The sequence below is a fragment of the Natrix helvetica genome, assembly GCF_964273705.1.
Source record: "Natrix helvetica genome assembly, chromosome: 2".
NCBI classification, from domain to species: Eukaryota; Metazoa; Chordata; class Lepidosauria; order Squamata; family Natricidae; genus Natrix; species Natrix helvetica.
In genome coordinates this window covers 31,988,456-32,010,564 of record NC_138552.1, presented here as the reverse complement: position 1 = coordinate 32,010,564, position 22,109 = coordinate 31,988,456, and the positions used below count along the sequence as shown (strand labels likewise).

Here is a 22,109-nt window from a genome sequence, read left to right as displayed (position 1 = left end):
ATTCTGGTAGTTGTAGTTCCGGCGAACTTTGACCCTTTTTTTTTTATTATGGCGTTCCGTAGCGGCCTGAGAAGAAACAGACATGCGTGGTGGTAAGAAGCCCATAGGCCCAAGTTAAACGCCTTTTTTTTACGTCTCTCCAGTAGGCCTGCCTCCGGCTCTCTTTAATGACGTTTTTCGCGTATTCCTCCCCCTCCTCCGTCGTCTCCAGGGGGACCTCCGCTGTAGGTTCCCTAGTGGAGTCCACTTTCTCTCGGGCGTTCTCCTTCCTCGTCCAAGATGGCAACGCTAAGTGTAAACAAAATCGGGTCTGGCGCTGGGATGGATGCCGGGAACAGGCACAGCCGGAATCCGGCGGGGCCTGTTGTGAAGGTGAGTACAGTGAACCTGAGAGGGGCGGGTCCTTGGTTTTGCCTTCTGCAGGGATCGAGCGAGGGAAAACCGAGAGGATCCGTCCTTTTACCCCGCTGGCGCTTCTCTTTCTCTCTCTCTCTTAGCAGCATCCCTCGAGAATCACTGGAATTTCTCTGGCTAGATTCTCGCAGGCGGTGTTGAAGCAAAAGGGGGTAGTTGTAATGCCCCGCCTTGTCCATGCCATCAAATCAAATGAATTCACTTTCTTTCTCCCATCTTGATAAAACGAGTGCTTGAAAGTAATTGAATCCCACACGCATTTTTTTTTATATTTATATTTTCCTCATATGTCTATGGAGATTCTCAACCATCCAGATCATGGTTGTCTCAAAGGTGTTTTTCCCCCCAAAATAACAGGACTATGTTTTTTTTTCCTTAAAGAAGAAGACATGTTGATTCTCATCCAAGAAGCTTCATCAGTTCTTCATATTTTTTTCATAGATTGAATAAGGAAAAAGGATGAGTATTCTTGCCGCTAGGGATAGGATCCTCTCCTTTCAGGGTGACATATTGGATACAATTTAAATGAGTGAAACACTTCAGGGAAATGTAGTTGATGGAGACAGTAATACAATCAGCCCTTTTCAGATTGAATTATTCTTGGCATGTAATTCTTGAAAAAGTCTTTCCCCTCACAAATGTAAATATAGTCCTCGTGTCAAGTCATTGGAACTATGAATATGTGAAGAGAGGAAATCTCCTTAGTAAATTGAGGTTTTTCTCTTTATAGAATAGCAGTCATTAAAACCTAGATATTATTCCACTCCAGAAGGCAGTAGATTTATATCTCTTTCTTTTTTAAAAAGAGGATGTTCTTTTGGGCTAAAGGAAAAGTGAACTGAGACTAGTAATTGCCCATCCTATATAACTGTCTTACCTGGGAGTAAGTCCCATATAAAATTGCCTCTGAAAAGACATATGGATTCTCAGTGTAAGGTTGAGAAAACATTTGAACCAAATCTGCTGATCAAGGCACTGTGTCTGATGTACTCTAGGATGTGAAGTGTAAACTCTATCACACAGACTGATTGCTGTACAGAATAAATGTTGCAGATTGAGATTGAATTATATCTTCTAAATAAACTAAGGAAATTGGTGATGTCTTCATTTTCCACTCTTAATTGCATCAGTTTAAGCCACATAGATAGCCTTAATCATTCAAAATTGAACTTTTTTTCTTTCCATTTAATTATGTCCAATTCTCTTCTGTTAATTATAGGTTTTGGAATGTGGAGTATGTGAAGATGTATTTTCATTACAAGGAGACAAAGTTCCCAGACTTCTTTTATGTGGTCATACTGTCTGCCATGACTGTCTTACTCGACTTCCTCTCCATGGTAGAGCAGTTCGATGTCCTTTTGATCGACAAGTTACTGAACTAGGTATGGTATTTTTAAACCTTGATATATGGTTAAGATTTTGCTGTTCAGTAAGTGGAAGAGTAAGTTGAACTCAACTATTTTATTCAGATTATATATATTCATGTATACATGTGTGTGTACATATTAGCCATAAAAGCCAGCTGTTGATCCAAGTACCTGTGAAATCAATTGTAAGATGAGGACTACCTGTATTGCATGTGCTAAACTGAGTTAATAAAAATTCAAGGAGCTTCATTTTTTGCCTATTGTTTGGATCAGAATGAATCATAGTTTTAGTAAGAATCCAAGATGCTAGATTTCTACCTTTTTTACCCAAATAGGTGATTCTGGTGTATGGGGATTGAAAAAAAACTTTGCTTTGTTGGAACTCCTGGAGCGATTGCAGAATGGATTAGGTGGTCAGTGTGGAACAATTGAAGAAACTATTGGCTTATCTGGAGAGGTAATAATAATTCATTTTATTTATTTGATTGTCACATTCACATTCAACCATTTTTGCTTCTAATTTTATTTCCAGAATGATTTGAAAATACTTCAAAACACCTTTGAATAGGATTGTGGAACAAATGGCTCTCCACATGTTCCTTAGTTATTACTCTAGCAGCCCTACCCAGCGCCACCAGTGGTCAGAAATTCTGAGAATTGTAGTTCAGCAAAATTTGGACAATCACAAGTTCGTTACCCTGTTTTAATTGGATAAATGGCTTTTGAGCCACATTTTCTAAACAAGGCAATCCTGTCCATTTTTCTTAAAATTAATATCAGGTTCTGTATTCCAGGGATCCGTAATCCCTGGAGTTGGGGATTGGTACCGGGCTGCGGCATGCCAGAAATTGGGCCGTACAAACAAGTGAAGCCCCATCCGCGGGATGCAGGCAGCACATGTAACCACGCCCCCTCCAGTCTGCGGAAAAAGCTCTCTCCATGGACCAGTCCCTGGTGCCCAAAAAGTTGAGGGCCACTGCTTTACTCTTATTTGGTTGTTAGAACAGCTAGATTGGTGAGGATAAAGGACAGGATTTTTTTTAGTAATGCCCTCTCAGTTTCTTTCTTTCTGCATCTCTACATAATCTGGTACAGATCTTTAAGAAAGTTTTTGAATTTTTTTTAACTAGACTGGCTTAAGTATATTTGTAGGAGTTTGTCTCAAAAAACGTAAGATATAAATATTTTGATTATTTTTTAAAAAAAATTGCTGTTCTTTTCTTTATTTTTAGTGCATCATCCGATGTGATGAAGATGATACTCATCTGGCTTCTGTGTACTGCACTGTTTGTGCTACTCACCTGTGTACAGACTGTTCCCACCTTACACATTCTACAAAGACACTAGCAAAACACAGACGTGTGCCCCTTGCTGATAAGCCACATGAAAAGACGATGTGTTCTCAGCACCAAGTGCATGCCATTGAATTTGTGTGTTTGGAAGAAGGTTGTCAGGCCAGTCCTCTTATGTGTTGTGTTTGCAAAGAATATGGAAAACACCAAGGTCATAAAGTAGGTTTCATTCTTGATTCCCATCTGTGTTAATAGCAATAGCACTTAGACTTATATACTACTTCACAGTGCTTTAAGCGGTTTTCAGAGTCAGCATATTGTCCCCAACAATCTGGGTCCTCATTTTACCGACCTCAGAAGGATGGAAGACTGAGTCAACCTTGAGCCAGTGAGAATCTAACTGCTGAACTGCTCATAGCCTGCAGTACTGCACTCTAACCACTGGGCCAATATAGGCTCTTAATACATGACTGACTGAGTAGGTAATATGTATATGTATTCCAATAACATCACTTTAAAATTGCTTGTCTGCAGTAATATGGTAGGATGTCTATGCATGAGTGTTTTTAATTTTATTGGAAATGCTGTTTGTATACAGTGCTTATCTTGTTACTCTCTGTAATATTTTAGAATCAACCAATCTGCATAAAATAGTCCTTTTTAAAGCTTCAATCAAAATCAAAACTTTTAGAAAAGTAGATTTATTCTTTAAATTTACCATCTCCCTTTTTATTATTTTCAATTCAATGGGATATTGGAAATAATTTATGAAAAAAGGCCTTGAGACTTTCTGTCTGTTGATAGGATCACACTCCAAAAACTTAATAAAATGGGACCAAATTTGGTGTGCATTTTTCCAATGCAGTCATTCAGGAAAGCCAGTTGGGTGGCAGCTTGAAACGTCTCTGACTGTTCCATTCTCAGCCCCCCCCCCCCTCTTTGTCCTTCATGATCTAGATCAGTGTTTCCCAAGGTTGGGAAACACTGATCTAGAGTGAACTATATGCAGCTCCTCCCGTGCTTTACAGTGTGTCCATATATCCCAAAACCTACCTACAACCCAAAGGGAGTACAAAAACACTCAAATACAGAATATCACTAAACAAAATATACAGACTCCTGATGCTGTCGAAGCTAATTCTGTTAAAGAATATGGAAAATATGCTTTCCCATATCTGTTGCATTCTATGTTTTTGTAAGCAGAATGTCCAACATTCTATTTCCAATTTATAATGGATGACAAATGGAATGCAGATCAGAAGATGTTCAGGAAAGGATGTTCATTGCTTTGTTTGTTTGTTTTTCCTTTAGCACAGTATTTTGGAACCAGAAGCAAATCAGATCCGCGCTTCCATTTTAGATATGGCTCATTGTATAAGAACTTTCACAGAAGAAATCTCAGATTATTCTCGGAAACTAGATGGAATTGTACAACAAATAGAGGGAGGAGAACAGCTCTTTGAAGATGGTATAGGAATGACCCATACAGAACATGTAAGCAATTTTGTAGTTTCTTCAATTTATGAATACTCTTTATTATAAATTCATTTCCTAATTTTAAATTACTTTTGGAAGTACTTTGTCACATGCTACAGTAGTTACATGATTTATGAACTTTTTTGTGCCTCCTCCCAGTAAATAAATTTAGCACCAACTATGGCAGACACCCAAAAAGTTGATAAAGTTCTTACAGGAACTTTTATCTGTAGGATAAAACAGATGTCAGGAGCATTAAGGAGCTAATTGATTATGGAAAATTTGAAAACTTAATGAAAAAACACCTGGAAAGCAGAGAACTCCTTTAAAACTAGGGCAAAGGCACATTCAATGGGATTGTCATTCATTTCTTTAAACAAACTTAAAAAAAACCTTTTTGTGCAAATGAATGGGAGAAACTAATTTTTTGTTTTTTCTGATTTCACTCGGTGCTCTAAAGTTTCAGCATTTTTAACATTGGTGCTATAATACATTTTGAAATCTGAAAGCCATGCATTTTGGGTTTGTTATACATTAATACTAAAAACCTGCTGCTCTTTGTCTTTTATTCTTCCCTCCAAATAATTCAGGATTGTCACATATTAAAAATGAATACCCTCTGTAGCAAGTGATACTGTTTATGGTTGAGCGTACAATAGAGAGAAGTACCATTCATGACAAAAAACTGCTTTAGTATAATCTTAATGCCCCTGCAGCCTCTTTGTTTGATTTTATAATCTCACTTCAGATTCCAGGCACTGCAGAGAATGCCCGGTCATGTATCAGAGCCTATTTTTCTGACCTTCATGAGACTCTTTGCCGCCAAGAAGAAATGGCACTTAGTGTGGTAGATGCACATGTGCGAGAGAAATTGATCTGGCTTAGGCAACAGCAAGAAGATATGACTATCCTGTTATCACAAGTTTCAACAGCATGTCTTCACTGTGAAAAGACTTTACAGCAGGTAGGGAATCAATACTACAACCAAAATCAATATTGGGAGAGGTATGTATGTATGTATGTATATGCATGTGTGTCTGTGTGTGCATGAGTTTGTATGTATGTGTCTGTCTATCTATCATCTATCTATCTATCTATCTATCTATCTATCTATCTATCTATCTATCTATCTATCTATCATCTATCTATGCCAATTCTCATAAATATTGGACAAATTACATTCATTTTGTTACAGATTCTGTTACTGAATTATAACTTGGCTTTAATGAAAATACTGACTTCATAAATAGCAGTGGGGGGGAAAAAATAACAAAAATGGCAAAGGAACCAAAAATGTCATAAGCAACTGGTTGAGTCAAATTCAAATTAAAACTTGTGTTTTATTCATGGTTTATTTTTTATTAAAATGTTTGAGACCCCACTTCTGAAAAGTGATATAAATATCTAAGAAAACATATTAGACCTGACTTCGAGGTATAAGCTTCGGCATCTGTAGTACATTACAGTGATGTTGGATGCAGATACATAGGTTGTGGTATTTGTGTGATGACCTCATTACACACATTATGTCATTTGCCTCTTTGTGGCTTCCCATGGGTGAAAGTGTTCATGAAGGATATTAAACTTGATTATTAAAACATGTAATTATTCAATAAAATTGAAATACCGTTGTGTCCAAAATATATAAAAGAAGTAAACTAAAATTGACTGGCTTGGTCTTCCGTTTAACCTTTTAGAAATTAATTTAAAAACATTTTGAGTATTGATGAGCAATTTGCTTGTATTCTTTCAACTGAATAAAATATAACTTGTTTTCTTGTTTCTAGTAGAGTGCTGCTCTGATCTTTAAGAGATAAACGTTTTTATGAACAATATACTGTCTTTGTAATTTTTTATATTACTGTATTATGAAATAGTAGTATTTATTTCTGTTGCAAAATAATTTTAATCTAAATCTGCTACCATTGAAGTTCCATTTTTTAATGTGCTTTTCTTAACCAGTTTTGGAGTGGCATACAGATCTTTTTTTACTTTGTTACAGTAATCTAATCCATCAGGAAAAAAATATATTATACAACAGCATTAAACAATCAAATATAATCTCAAAATTAATAAACATAGCTGTGATTTATATAACTTTGGTGATATATGAAAAGAAGGAGGAAGAACTACATATATTATAAGAAAAACAAATTCAAAAATTTAGTGTTGCTTGAAAGTCTTTTTGATAAAGTGGCCACGAAGAAAAATCTGATTCAGATGTTGACAAATAATGCATATCAATAATCTCTTGCTGCAAATCATGACATTCTCTCCTTCTATGTAGTATAGGTTCCATGTTATATTAAGCCATAAAATTAAATGTTTGGGGAGGGATTGTATGTTCAGAGATGGGCAATATTTCAACAATTGAGAGTCCGCCTTCTAAAGGCCATCTGATCACCTGTTGATTGTGATTCACATCTCATGATCACAACAGGAGATTACTGCAATGCTCTTTTTAAGGAACATTTGAATAACTATTCTGAAACTGCAGTTAATGCAAAGTGCAGCAGCCTGTACAGGTCGGTGAGAGCCACTGCAGCCATTTAAATACTTTTAATACTAATTTTAATACTAATTGTGACTGCTGCATAGACCTGTGATAGGTTTATAGAAAGAATTCAGAGTGGCCTTTCAAGAACTATGTGGTTTGGTTTCCAGATGTTCACCTCTCTCAAGAAACCTGATTTGTGCACATCTTGGCTCTAAGATGCTTAGTTACCAGAAAGTGGGAAGTAAGACTATTATGGGCCCAAAAGACATGCTTTTCTGTGGAGATACCTTGTGCAATACATCCCACCAGAGATTTGATCAGCATTTAATTTGGAATTTTTATGTAAGGCTATGAAGTCAGAATTCTTTTGTAGGACTTTTGAAATGTAATTGTGGTTGTTATTAAGTTGGCTTTAGTACTGGATTGCATTTTTATTGCTGTTCCTGTTGGTTGAGGTTTTTTTTAACTGATCAATATCCTAATTTGCAGTTTTATTGAATATATCATTTAATTGTATTGTATACCACCTGTTCTAATTATTTTCCCCTTTTCCTTCACCATCATCTCCTTACCAGAATGAGCAAAAATGAGTTTTCCATTTATTTTAGGTGGGGTTGGGGTAGGAATGCAACTGAAATTCAACCATTCTATTGCCAAATGTTGGCAAAGTGATTTGAGGGCCTGCAGGCCAAAAATAGGTACCGTGCAAGGGCTGTGAATTCCCCCATCTTGGAGCAATTTCCCATTCTGTTATATGTTGAGAACGCTAATATTTAGATGATTCTGTGCTTATTACACTAAATTTAGCTTCCCTTTTTAGGATGACTGTAGAGTTGTTTTGGCTAAACAAGAGATTACAAGGCTATTAGAAACACTGCAGAAACAACAACAACAGTTTACAGAACTTGCAGACCACATTCAACTTGATGCTAGCATTCCAGTTACTTTTACAAAGGTATAGTTCTTTTAATCTCTAGGTTAAAGATTCAGAACATGAGTTTGTATTCTTTGCCCACTAACAACTTAGGCAACTTTGAAATAGTCTGCTGTATGGTACAAGAATCTATTTGGGATAAGATGAAAACTACGATTAAAAGGTTAATTTGGTTCATGATCTGTAGCTAAAAGTGGAACCTGGAACGTTGAGTTCCATTCATTCCTTCTGTTTATGTTCTATACCAGATGGAACAAAGAGTGTATTGACTGTCGCCCTCCATGAGCCAAGTAGTTCTCAAGCTGTATTTGGTTGAACTGTTATCTGCTAATGAAAAACAGCACAGCTTTTCATTTGTATAGGCCTGACAGTGGGTATATTCATGAACTTCAATAGGCATTGACCTATCTATTTAAACTATTGCCAGGAAAGCAAAACATTAGTTTGATTTCCAGTGTTGTAATATATCCAATATGGAATTGTCAACATTAATCACCTTTTACAAATCATCTTTGTAACATCATATGTTGGTAGTAGTAGCTGGATAATTCTTCAGGACAGCACTGAAAGAAAAGGCAATTGTAGTCAAGATCATACACATAAATGCCCAGTTACTTCTCCCTTGGTATAGGTGCATGCAAAATTCCACACTTGAGTAGGTTTTAAGAAAGTTGCACTCTATCCTCTACTTAACAAATGCATTTACATGAATAACTATATGCCCTTATATATATATATATGCATATTCACTCCATCACTACCATGGTTGTATTTCAGCCTCCTTTCCCTCTCTAACAAAGATGATTAGTGCAGTTATTTTAAAAATTGTTCCTGTCTACCACTGTATGGGCGCCACATTTCAGTGTATTTCCAAAATTTCAGATTTGTAAAATACTGGTCAATGTTGCTTATGAAACATCAAGTTGTTAAGGCTTGAGGATGTTGACAAGATAATTAAATTATTTATTTATTTATTTATTTGATTTGATTTCTAGACCGCCCCCTCTCCCCGAAGGGACTTGGGGCGGTGTACAGGTACCAAATTAAAAACCATACAAATAATCATAAATATAGTTAAAATCGAATTAAACTTTAAACCCCTGTACAAATTTATAAAAATTAAAAACATTAGCCTAAGACCACCCACGAAATTTAAAAATACAGACTGAGGTGGGAGAGCTGGAATTAGGCCAAGCCGGCTAGATTAAACAGATTAAAATTATTTTCTCAATCCTCAATTCCTGATTTCTATAACAAAAGGTATAAGATATTTGGCTGGCATGTAAGAATGCCTTTGAATATTAGCTTCTAAAATGAGCAATCCTCTTTTTTTCTCTACTACAGGACAACAGAGTACACATTGGACCAAAAATGGAGATTAGAGTGGTGACCCTTGGATTAGATGGAGCAGGCAAAACTACTATCTTATTTAAACTAAAACAAGATGAGTTCATGCAACCCATTCCAACTATAGGTAAGTAACAGAGATTTTAAAAACTGACTTTCTTGAATATGTTTTGTTATGAATGTATAATTAAAGTTATTTTACTCCCTTAGGTTTTAATGTTGAGACAGTAGAATATAAAAACCTGAAATTTACTATTTGGGATGTAGGTGGCAAACACAAACTGAGGCCTTTATGGAAACATTATTACCTCAATACACAAGGTAAGAATACAATACTTTGTGACTTAATTACTCAAAATTTTATCTCTCATCCAAAGGTTTTGGTAGTCCCATGGAAATTCATTTAACTTCAAGTTATAAATATTTAAAATGTAGATAATGTTTATATTTATTTGTTTACGATTTCTGGGGGATTTGCAAAAGTCTGTAAATGATAATGGGATTGTTGTTTAATGAATTTTAAAAAATTAAATCCCACATATCCTTGACAGAAATCTATGCAATTCACAGCAAATAACAGTAAAAGCATTTCTCTGAAAAGTAGAAACATAAAAGACAATACAGCAACAAGAACAAAAATTAAGAAAGATGATACACTAAAGACACTAAAAACTCTTCCGAAGGAAGGGTTTTCACTTACTTTTCAGGGAGGAAGTAAGAGAGACCTTCATTGGAGTAAAGTTTGAGAACCTACATGCAATCACTTAAAAGACTTTTTTCTAGAGTCTAGACCCTAATCATTTAGGACATGATAAGAGGGGCCTCCAAAGATTCTTCTCATGGCTGAACTGCAGAGCTTCCTGTCTCTACTATTGCCACACACATAGTGGAACAGGAAAATATAGATATTTTCACTGATTTTTTTCATCCTCCTCTTAGTGCTATCTTATTTGGAGCAAATTTTGTTAGATTGGATAAGCAGGTCATTAAAACCACTTCCTTGCATTCCAGTTGCAAGGTTCTTCAACTAATAAAGTTTACTTCTGCCTAACCCTGAAAGCTATTTTGCTCTTCAAAGATTTCTGGTGCCGCATAGACGGCTGCATTTTTTGTGTATAAATATATGCGTCTGCTTCAAGTAGATGGCATTTGGGAAATTTGTACTAAGTCCTAGCTTTCAAATTGAATTTAAAATTTAATCCTCCTCCTGACCTAAAAAAATAAAAAAATTTAGTAGGAAGAAACAAGTTCATAACAAATATAATTGCATAATTGTTCTTTTCTGTAGCCGTGGTCTTTGTCATTGATAGCAGCCATAGAGACAGAGTCAGTGAGGCACACAGCGAACTTGCCAAACTATTAACAGAGAAGGAGCTGCGTGATGCTTTGTTACTGATCTTTGCCAACAAGCAGGTAATATAGCTCATTGTGTTTTTTCTCTCTCTCTGTTTCATTTCCGTTGTTTTCATTTTGGCAGTATAAAATAGGAGAAAACACAGAATAAATCAAAAACTGTTGTAATTTAAATGACATCCTTAAGAACACACCAATCAATCAATCAATCAAAATAAAATAAATATTAGATTATTCTATTAAAAAGAATAATCTTTTTTCCTATGTCCATTCACCCAATACCAAGTCAATCCTCCAAAATGCTCTTTGTGTTAACTTGTTATATTATCAATAAACCCCACCAAAGGCTGATATGAACCTATGTTAGCCCGTAATTAGTAGAGCTAAAAATAAATGTTGCTTTCTAACACTAGGTATTTTGGCCCACCCCTTTGTAGTTATGTGTCTGGTTTCTTGTGTTGAATTTATTTCTTCCACTTGCAAATGGTTGGAACTTAAAGCAGGATCCTTAGTTGAAAGTTGATTGGAAAGATCCTTCCCTTAGGAAGAATCTTGATATATATATATATATATATATATATACATAATTTGAATGCTGTTACAGAAACAATTTAAATGATATATGATGTTGCTATCTCTCTTCCAAGAGGTTGGATGGATTAAGCATTTCTTATTATATGCAATGTGTAACAATATTTTTATAATAAAAGTTGTGGTCTGTTCCCCTCAGTGTCCTAAGTGCGTTTCCCCTCCCTATTGTGCTACATGTTCAAACTGTTTAAACCCCCCCCCCCCATATTATTAAATGAGAACATTTACTTTTAAACTATTACCTGTCTGCATACTAATGCTATAGAGCTCTCTTTACAGGATGTACCAGGGGCACTTTCAGTAGAAGAAATCACAGAATTACTGAATCTCCACAAACTTTGCTGTGGTCGTAGCTGGTACATTCAAGGTTGTGATGCCCGAAGTGGCATGGGACTTTACGAAGGACTGGATTGGCTTTCAAGGCACCTGGTAGCTGCAGGTGTATTGGATGTGGCTTAAGAGAGCCAGTAAGCATAAAGATCAGTTGTTTATTTATGTGAATTGATATGATCAGATACGAACTTCATCTAAACCTGTTAATCCTTAAAAACATTTTGTTGGAATGCTAGACTGAAGCACAGTGTAGGTATAACTTGTGTAAATTACAGTAACCAAATAGAGTGATCTAATGTATTTGTGGGAAAGGTGCCTTAATTTCTTTTAAAGAAATTTGAACTGAGGATCTTCAGCCTTCCCTATTAAACATCCTTCTCTCAGGATTTAGCATCTATTTAATTCTACTTCTTTCAGTGATGGCCTTGCTGCATTCACTTGTTCTCTCAGACCTGGGTGCATGTATAACCATTATTTTACATTACCAACATAGTTTACTATATATTAAAGTAAAACAGGAACTGTTTGCACAAATGCTTGGTTCTGGTTAATAGCTCTTGCTCTTAAAATTCAAGCCCATATCTATACTAATAACAGTTTTCCACTTGTGCTACAGCCTTACTATTGCTTTTATGTATTTCCTTTATTCTTATTTTACTCAATTTGGATGCTGCTTTTCAGGAAACTCTTCTCGGATATTAAATAATTATACATTTTTGCACATATCATCTAGGTAAAAGTTCCTATAAGCATAGGATTTTTTTGGTTTGTATCTTGGAAAAACTATTGTGCTGATCAGAGATTTATTACTGTTATTCTGCAAATGTGGCTTACAAAGTATATATTGAGGCTGCCTAAAATTGCATTAATACGACACACGTTCATGTTAATTTTTAGATACATTTAGACATTTCTAATGTATAAATATTCCATCCATTCAGAGTTAAGAAAGGATTAAGTATAATATCTGACAGATTTGAAGTTATTCTATGATCCGTTTATAAATATATTGTGTGCTTTAATTGCACATGATGGTTTTTTAACTTGTTGAAATCATATAGCCTGTTTAATTGTGGTTAATTTATCTTGCACACATTGCTTGTTACCGGTGTGCTTTCGATAAATATGAGCAGCCTTGAAAATGCAGAAATAAATAACAGTAATGAAATATGACCTCCACTAATGTAGTTGAGATGAGAAGTTTAAAAATTAATAGTGCAGGTTGTAGCAAACATGGAAGATTCAACAAACATTTGCTCTAGAAAGGGCAGAAAATTTTTGCCCAGAAAAAAATGCATTCTAATAAAAATGGAGAAAATGAAGGCAGTCTCTTGAATATTAAAATGATAAGAGCAGCATTTCTCAACTTAATTATTTACAAAGATGTCAAAGTTACACATTCTCACTGTGAATTGTGGGAAATGTACCAGCCCATCCAAATAGTATCAGCTTAGATAAAAAGTGTCCTGTTTTATTTGCCTTTTCAATTTTATGTAGACTGCTTCTGCCACATGCCTTTCCTGTTTCTTTCTCTCTTCACATTATTTTTTTACCAAAATTCTTCGTAGGAGTTGGATTTTTACATCTTTAACAGTTTGCTCTCTCTTAAATTTCTTGTAATAAAAACTCATGAAAAGCAAGCCCCTATCCACAGATTGTTTGTCTTCTACTTTACTTATCTCAGTTGGGATGTTGTTGGGAGTAAAAAAACCAGCACTGCCTTACAGAAAAACTACCAGTTAGATATGTGGCAGATGCTATTTCGAATTATGTAACAAATGTTTCAGAATTTGCAACTACCAGTCTTTGCTTAAATTGGTACATGGAAATCAGATTTTCTTTAAAAGACTCAATGTGCCATTGTCTTAGCATCTTAGCATTTTTTTAGTTGAGATTGCATGTCAGAATCCCTTCCCATTTCCTTGTCGTCTTCATCCTTATCAGAATTTGGGGATTGTTAGGCTTTACAGTTCATTCTAATCTGATGATACATGATTGTGTCCCTCTACCCTTTAAGATCAGGTTTAGCTTCTGTTCAATATTTAATTATTCAAAATCTGATTTATGAGGAAATCTTGGAAAGTTGAAGATCCTTTGGTTTCCATATATATTATATATATGGAATATATATATGAGACATGGAAACACACTATCTCCCTAGTGCCACAGACTGCACATTTGTTTCTACTTTAATTTGAACTAAGATTTGCTTTCAGATTAATATTTTTACTATGATTCTATAAAGATAATTTTTCATTTCTCCCTTGATATTAGTTGGCTTATTGATGGAGAAAGTTCTATGAATTGGTAATTTTGATGTTTAATATTGTTTAATTCTTTGACTATGTTTTATCAAGTAATACACATTCTAAGGGTCACACTTTACCATGGTTAACAATTTCATGTTAATACTTGAATTCATTCATTTTGACATGCACTAAATTTTAAGGTAAAGTTTGCTTGATAGAGTAACTTGATAGAGTAGTTTATACATAAGTAAATGTTCAGATTCAGAATTCTGATTGAGTGCTACAGTCAGTGGTTCTGTGTTTTAAGACTACAAATGATGAAGCTATAGCTACCTTAAGAAGCAAGAATTTCCTTAATAGAATGTTTCTTACCAAAGCAATGGTTCACCAAAAGTCCAGTGACAATTAAATCAGGATTTAGATAGCAAATATCTAAACATGCACCATCATCAATAATAGATGACCAATAAAAGACCTGTTTATCTCATTAAAAATGGAGTGGCTGAGGAGTCCAGAAGCTGCGTTGACAATTGGAAGTACATGGCAGAACTAGAGAAAACAATTAGCAGTATTGATAGGTTGCCAGAATCAGAACCCTAGGGAAGATGAAACTAAGAGTTCCTTCTTGGCCTACTCATTGAATACATAAAAAGGTCAAAACCTGCTGCCATGCATGAAGTTCATTCAGATTGCAAAAGGAGACATTGTTACTTCTCTCTACTGTGATTGACTTGAGACTTTGCTACTTGCTTCAGTAGTGCATGGGCTGCAGTGAAGGATCAGTCCAGAATTTGGATGCCCAATGATAAGATCCTTGTTGAATGGTATTCCAAAGTCTGTAGACTGTAAGTAATGGAAGTTGCAGTCATTTACAACCTAGTCTTGGCTCTGTGCTGTTGCTTTCTCCTACTTCCCTGTTAATACTTTCCAATTAATACTATTGGCACAAAGTGTCTCTGCCTCTTCAAAATATAATTGCTGAAGTGCTTGAATCATGTTATACAGCACAAGCATATGTTTGTGTGTTGTGTTGTTCATTGGAGCTTAATCATAAATAACTTTCAGGATCATAGTTTTATCAGCTTAGTGAAATATCAGTTCATCTTTAAAACATAATCATTTCTGAAACAAGGTCAGTGAAAGAACTTTTAAATTGTAGCCATCGTTTTTTTTTTCATAACTACTGTGTTGAAGCAGTAAGTAATGCTGCATATAATTGTCTTAAAAGTAAAACAAATGCTACCTATTTGAGTTAAAATATTTGCCATTGGTTCCCTCCCTTTGGGGATATGTTTGGATGACAGGCATGTTTCAGCATTCTGTAGCATTTATGCATTAATGGAAACCTTTAATGTATTAAAATAATTGGCTATAGATATCTAAATACTACAAAAGTAGCGGTTATTTGCCACAAACATTTCTTACCTGCTTCAACTCCTGTCAAAATACACTGCAAGTTTAGATGTGTTTAAGAGCTAAGTTGTAGGTGCAAAACCTGTGTCTGTGAAGTAATTTGAAAGGTTTTACTATATTTTAGTGGTCAGACTTCTGCTACTGTATGGCTTGCTTTTATTTCATTTTAATGCTATTAGGCTGCATGATACCACTTGATATATAGCAGTTCAAAAGGCTGAATGTAAATTGTTTTATCAGTGGTTTTAAATGCTGTTGCTTGCTTCATGTAAAACTCTGAAGGTGTGGATTGTAGGAGAATGTGCAGAAATATTTGTTGGTTAATATTGACAAAGTTGAGCTCTGCTGCAAATATAGTGTACTTGTATAAAAGTATTATTTAACTGAAAGTCACAAAAGTTACTGTGAATATAACTATTATAGTTGTCTGAATTCAAGTTTTACCAAATTTAGCTCTTCTTGTTGGTATTGTATATAACTTATTCAAGCAGAAATTAAAACTTGTTTCATACACCACTGACCTTTAATTTTCTTTAGTGTACTCATGAATGCAACTTTTTAAAATTGTTTTAGCTCCAAAAAATTTTTTAAGAGCTTCATATAAACTGTTTTAAGAGTGGGCTGTATTTGATTAAAGATATATTTGTAAAATAATGATACAGTAGAAGTTTGATTAAATGCAGTGTTCAACAATGCAAAAGAAAGGTATCATATGGTATCACATATAAATACCATATGCAACAATACCCAGTTACACAGTAGCTTATAACTTTATGTCATGAGTTATTTTCTAATTACTAACAGGAATAGGTCAAAGAAAGAGGAGTTATTGCATAAAAATATCCACCTTCTGCACCTGTAATACATGTAAAATAGCTCACAAAAATAAATATTTAACAGTTGTGATAGTGAATCGTAGTAATAAAATTATTTCATCCAAACTGTTTCTTCTTTGAAGCTTATTCTTGTCAGAAATGTGAGTCTGTCTATTTCTCTGTGTGGTTTAACTAATGCTTGGTGAATTCTTTTAGAACAGGTTAAAAACCCCATCATATATTAAGCTGACTGTGGCATTTATCTAAATGATAATCACTAATATGTCCCTATAGACTTAAAATTGAAATTTTAAAAAATCTCAGAAAAAGACAATGACAACCCTTTCTATAGAAAGCTAAGAAAATTTTATGGATGAGTGCCTGAAGTATTTTATTTATTTATTTATTTCTTAGATTTTTAGACCGCCCCCTCTCCCAGAAAGGGACTCGGGGCGGTGTACAGTCAATACAAATAAAATCAGTCATAATAATAAAATACATTTAAGATACATTTGGAGGGGGAGATAGCCTGTACTAAGAAATAAATATATTCTAATCCTAAAAACATCCCAATTAAAATCCCAAACCCAATTAAAATAAAATAGTCTTTAACTTTTGCCGGAAGGAACGGAGGTCGGTGGTAGTTCGAATGTCTGGGGGGAGGTCATTCCAGAGGGTTGGGCCCATCACAGAGAAGGATCTACTCCTAGGTGTCGCCCGCTGGCATTGCCTAGCAGACGGCACCAGGAGGAGCCCCTCCCTGTGTGAGCGGATAGGTCGCAGGGACGTGTGTGGTAGGATGCGATCCTGCAGATAACTAGGTCCTATGCCATGGAGCGCTTTAAAGATGGTGATCAATACCTTGAAACGCACCCGAAAGGCCACAGGTAGCCAGTGCAGCTCGCGCAGAAGAGGTGTTACGTGGGAGTAACGTGTACTTCCCATAATAACCCGCGCGGCTGCGTTCTGAACTAGCTGCAGTCTCCGGATGCGTCCCAAGGGGAGCCCCATGTAGAGGGCATTGCAGTAGTCCAGGCGAGACGTCACCAGCGCATGAGTGACCGTGCGCAGGGCACTCTGGTCCAATAGGGGGCGCAATTGGCGGACCTGGTGGAACGCCCCCCTTGCCACGGCTGCCACATGGTCCTCCATTGACAGCCGGGCATCGAGGAGGACGCCCAAATTGCGCGCCCGCTCCACGGGGGACAGTTGTTCGCCCCCTATGGCCAGCGATGGAGTCAGCTGGCTGAACCGAGGTGCCGGTACCCACAGCCACTCGGTCTTGGAGGGGTTGAGTTTGAGTCTGTTGTCCCCCATCCAGACCCCGACGGCTTCCAAACACCGGGACATCACTTCGACAGCCTCGTTGGGGTGGTTTGAGGTTGAAATGTACAGCTGAGTATCATCAGCGTACAGGTGGTACTCAACCCCCAAACCACGGATGATCTCACCCAGCGGCTTCACATATGCGTTGAACAGGAGAGGCGAGAGGACCGACCCCTGTGGCACCCCACAAGTGAGTGGCCTCAGGGACGACCTCTGCCCCCCTGTCAACACACATTGCTTCCGGTCGGAGAGGTAGGAGCCGAACCACCGCAAAACGGTGCCTCCGACTCCCATCCCCTCCAACCGGCGCAATAGGATACCATGGTCGATGGTATCAAAAGCCGCCGAGAGGTCTAATAGGACCAGGATAGAGGAACAACCCCTATCTCTGGCCCTCCAGAGATCATCAACCAACGCGACCAAGGCTGTCTCAGTGCTGTGCCCGGGTCGGAAGCCGGACTGGCGTGGGTCTAGATAGTCGGATTCGTCTAGGTGTCGTGGAAATTGCTGCGCCACCACATTCTCAACAACCTTCGCCAAGAAGGGGAGGTTGGAGACTGGATGATAATTAGCTAGCTCCATTGGGTCGAGCGAAGGTCTCTTGAGCAAGGGTCTCACCACCGCCTCTTTCAAGGCGGTTGGTAAGTATCCCTCACCCAATGAGGCGTTCACCAGGCCCAGGAGCCAGCCTCGTGTCACCTCCCAGGCTGCCAGTACCAGCCAGGAGGGGCACGGGTCCGTTAAACATGTGGTGGGTCGCAGCCGTCCACGCAACCTGTCCAAATCCTCGGGGGCAACAGAGTCAAACTCCTCCCAGAATGGTCTCTCAAGACTCGCTGTTGGCGGCTCGTCTGGTCCACTGACGGAGGTCCACCCGCTCCGGATCTGATCGATTTTGTCCTGAAGATATTCCCCAAACTCCTCTGCTCTACCCTGTAAGGGTGTCTCCCGCGCCCCCTGCGATAAAAGGGAGCGGGTCACCCTAAACAGGGCGGCAGGGCGGTTATCCGCGGACGCAATAAGAGCAGCACAATGTCTACGTTTGGCCGCTCTTATTGCCACAAGGTAAGTCCGCAAATAGGCTCTTACCTGTGTTCGGTCAGATTCGGAGCGTGAGGACCTCCACCTGCTCTCTAGACGTCTCCTGTGGCGCTTCATCACCCTAAGCTCCTCAGTAAACCAAGGAGCCCGGGTGGGTCGATGCCGCAGGAGAGGTCGCAAAGGCGCAACCCGGTCCAAGGCCCCAGTCGTCGCCCTATTCCAGGCAGTCACTAGGTCCTCGGAGCGGGAGCGGGACAAGGCTACAGGTATTGGCCCAAGCTCCATCTGGAATCTATCAGATTCCATCAGGTGCCTGGGGCGGTACCAGTTTATAGAGTCTGGTTCCGCCTCCTCGCGGTGGGGGATAGCGCCAGGGAAGTCCAGCCGGAGGGATGAGTGGTCTGACCATGACAGGGGCGTGATGACTAAATCCCCTATTCCCAGATCACTCGTCCACTGTTCAGATACAAAAATGAGGTCGTGTGTGGCCCCCTTCGTGAGTGGGGCCCTGCACTAATTGGGTCAGGTCCATGGCCGTCATGGAAGCCATGAACTCCCGAGCCACCTCGGAAGCCGCTCCCGTTGACGGCAAGTTGAAGTCCCCCATGACCAAAAGTCTGGGAGTCTCAACTGCCGTCGCTGAGATTAGCTCGAGGAGCTCAGGCAGGGCTGCTGATGCATAGCGAGGAGCCAAGTATACAATCAGCAAGCCCCACTGCCTCCCTGGGCCCCAGTTCACACCAAGGGACTCACACCCGGGTATCTGAGGGACAGTGAACTCCCTCGGCTCTAAACATTCCCGCATAACCACCGCCACCCCACCACCCTTACCCAGGGCCCGAGGCTGATGGAATGCACGGAAACCCGGTGGGCACATTTCCACGAGGGGTAAACCACCCTCGTGGCCCAACCAGGTCTCCGTTATCCCTGCAAGGTCTAGCTCCCCCTCTGAGATCAACTCATTAATGAGGGGGGCCTTGTTGGTGACAGACCTTGCATTGCAAAGCATCAGCCGCAGGCCCTGGCTCTGTAGCACCTGTCCACCTAGACTGCAGGGGTTGGTACAAGCGACCGGGCGTAACCAGCAGCCGCGGTCTCCCAACCGACCTTGGGATCTTATCCTGTCCTCGCATCCCCTCCTCCCCGCGACTGTTGTAATAGGACAACCCTCTGCTTTAGTGACCTTTATAATCAGAAAGTCCTTGATTCAAAGAGAACATTACTTAATTTTCCAATACTGAGTACACAATCAAACCATATTCTTTATTATAAAAATAAAAAGCAACAAAAGTCAGCATCAACATAATGAAGAAAAATAAGAGTAAAAAGTTGCTAGAAGAAATTAATATAGAATAATAGTACAACATAAAAGAATTATGTTATTGTCATGATACTTTTCAAATTATAGAATTTTTACATTGCAGAATTTATTTTTCTTAAATTGATATACAGACATAAATCTTTAGTGTCATGTGCCAAGTTTTCTTGTACTGTACCTATCATCAATATTTAATGTAATTTCACTTGGAACTTTGGCAATGTTTGGAGAGCCTCTGAATAGATTTTACAGGATATTCTGTATAAAACTCTTGATTAAATTGAATAGAACTGAACTTAAATGATTCAGGCATGATTCAGTCATTTTCTCCTCTTAGCTAGTGGCCAGTCGCTAGAGCTTTATCAGATTTATCCTTAAAGGAACACTACCTAATACTGCTAAGTCAAAAGCCATAGGAACCACATTATAATTTATATATAAACAAGAACTCAGTAAGATTTCCATTCACTTCCCATTCTGAGCTATAATATTGTAATCTGGTTAGGTTTACAGTGGCATATGAACAGGTCCTGTGTTGATTATAAAATTATGTACTAGCTTTTCAGTTTGCCCTATCCTTTCACCCCACAAAATGAAATAATGGGTTATAGAAAGGAGATATCTGATAAGATAGAATGTTGAGTAGAGTTACATTTAAAATGCAAATAATCCTCTACCCAATTTAATAAGTTCACAGTGTTATTACTAAGACTTCATGTTTTTTTTAAATACTGATCTCAGATTTCTACCTAAAACTAGTTTGGGCAACTCTTGATGAATCTGATTTACTACCAATCCTACTTGACACACCAAACACTACTAAAATATTTTTAATCAGATCTGAAATATCTAATTTTAATTTAATTTTTTTGAAGTCATCTGCAACTCACAAGGTGAGTTGTTTGTAAACAAAATATTTTGTCCCCAACTGTAGATCATACATAATAGTAACATAACATTATGAAAATGGAATAGCATGTACTTCCCATGCCAAGTCATTCAAAAAAGCCTGGAAACCAATTAATATCCACATGACATATATACAGGAAACAAAATATGATTGTTTTAATATGGTTGGGTTTTTTTACCTTTATTAAAAACATTAAAAATATTTTTCAGAGCATTTTGAAGACATGACTGAAATCTGTTCTGAACTTTTTATGCCAGAAATACTTAAGATTTCCATATAACTGAAGTCCCTGAGGTGTTTTTTAAAAAAATAATATTACTATTATTTCACAGTGATGTTAATAATGCTTACATCTTCATAGGGTTTATCTGTTTTTGGATTCACTTTCACATTTGAAATTCTCTGAACAACTTCCATTCCTTTAGTGACTCTTCCAAATACGCTGTGCTTATTATCCAGCCATGGCTGTTATGTGGTTGTAATTAGTTGACATGTGAAAATAAACAGAGAAACATTAAAAAATTAACAATTGAAATTAACAATATTGACAAATTGATCCTATAATCTGTAACTGAGGGAACATGCATAAACATAAAAATGCCTCTTGGCTGGCATTCTAGCAGGCAGGCATGCAGGCAAATATAGATATATCCCAAACTATGTAGGAATCATGTATAGAGAGAAAAAATAAATATGCCACTTTCAGTTAAGAGAAATGACTGATTTTATCAACATGGATTCTATTTCTACTTATGGCAATATAAAACAACAATTCAGTATAATACGATTATTTCATTTCAAAACAAATGTGAAAAAAATACAGTTGAATTAATGCTACTTAGTGCCATGGGGCACCTCAGGATTTGATTCAATTCCAATCTTAAATTCTATGGTGAAATGCTTAGATTTCTTGTTTCTTTCATTTACTAGTAAACAGCAAATCTGTGTTTGAGTGGTTAGATTTTTCCTATTATAGCTTGAGGAAAACTGTCAGGATTGCACCTTAATCACACTTGGTAGGTAAAATACAGAGCCCATGAAACTTTCTTAAAAAATCTGTTCAGATCAACTGTCTCAATCCTTCCTGTCTCTCGCATGAGTTGTTTTCATTTCAGCTAGATTAAGGGTGAGCAATGAGCCCTCAGGGCCACATACAGCTTTTTCCAAAAAGCAACTGGAATTTGTTTTGGTTTTTTTCTTTGAAAACATTTTGTTTCTCATTCATACTACTCTTTTTGGATGAGAAGTGAAACATTTCCAAAGGAAAAAAACCAAGGAAGTCCAGTTGTCTTTTGGAAAAAGCACCTTTGGGACAACTATGACCTGGATGATTGAGAACTTCTATTGACATTTATTCTTGAGATGCAACAAAGTAACTCTTAAAATAAGGTAAAGATAATTAGAAAATAAAATCCTGCTTCTATTCAGTTTGC

General features: G+C 37.5%; 2 protein-coding genes across 4 annotated transcripts in view; one reads left to right on the top strand and one right to left on the bottom strand.

Moving 5' to 3' along the window:
• Positions 1–77: 77 nt before the first annotated feature.
• Positions 78–16,207, top strand: TRIM23 (tripartite motif containing 23). Its single transcript, XM_081941798.1, has 11 exons — positions 78–372; positions 1,634–1,796; positions 2,117–2,238; positions 3,014–3,292; positions 4,385–4,567; positions 5,298–5,513; positions 7,867–8,001; positions 9,325–9,454; positions 9,538–9,648; positions 10,616–10,740; positions 11,551–16,207. The coding sequence occupies exons 1-11, from the start codon at positions 280–282 to the stop codon at positions 11,728–11,730; spliced, it is 1,737 nt and encodes a 578-aa protein (XP_081797924.1). The 5' UTR covers positions 78–279; the 3' UTR covers positions 11,731–16,207.
• Positions 16,208–19,690: 3,483 nt separating this feature from the next.
• The window catches only part of PPWD1 (peptidylprolyl isomerase domain and WD repeat containing 1), a 356,454-nt gene continuing 354,035 nt past the window's right edge, over positions 19,691–22,109 (bottom strand). For all 3 annotated transcript variants that reach the window (XM_081940945.1, XM_081940943.1, XM_081940944.1), the window contains one exon: positions 19,691–21,141. In XM_081940945.1, coding sequence (XP_081797071.1) covers positions 20,998–21,141 — 144 coding nt within the window. In that variant the 3' untranslated portion in view covers positions 19,691–20,997. The remainder of the gene's footprint in view (positions 21,142–22,109) is intronic.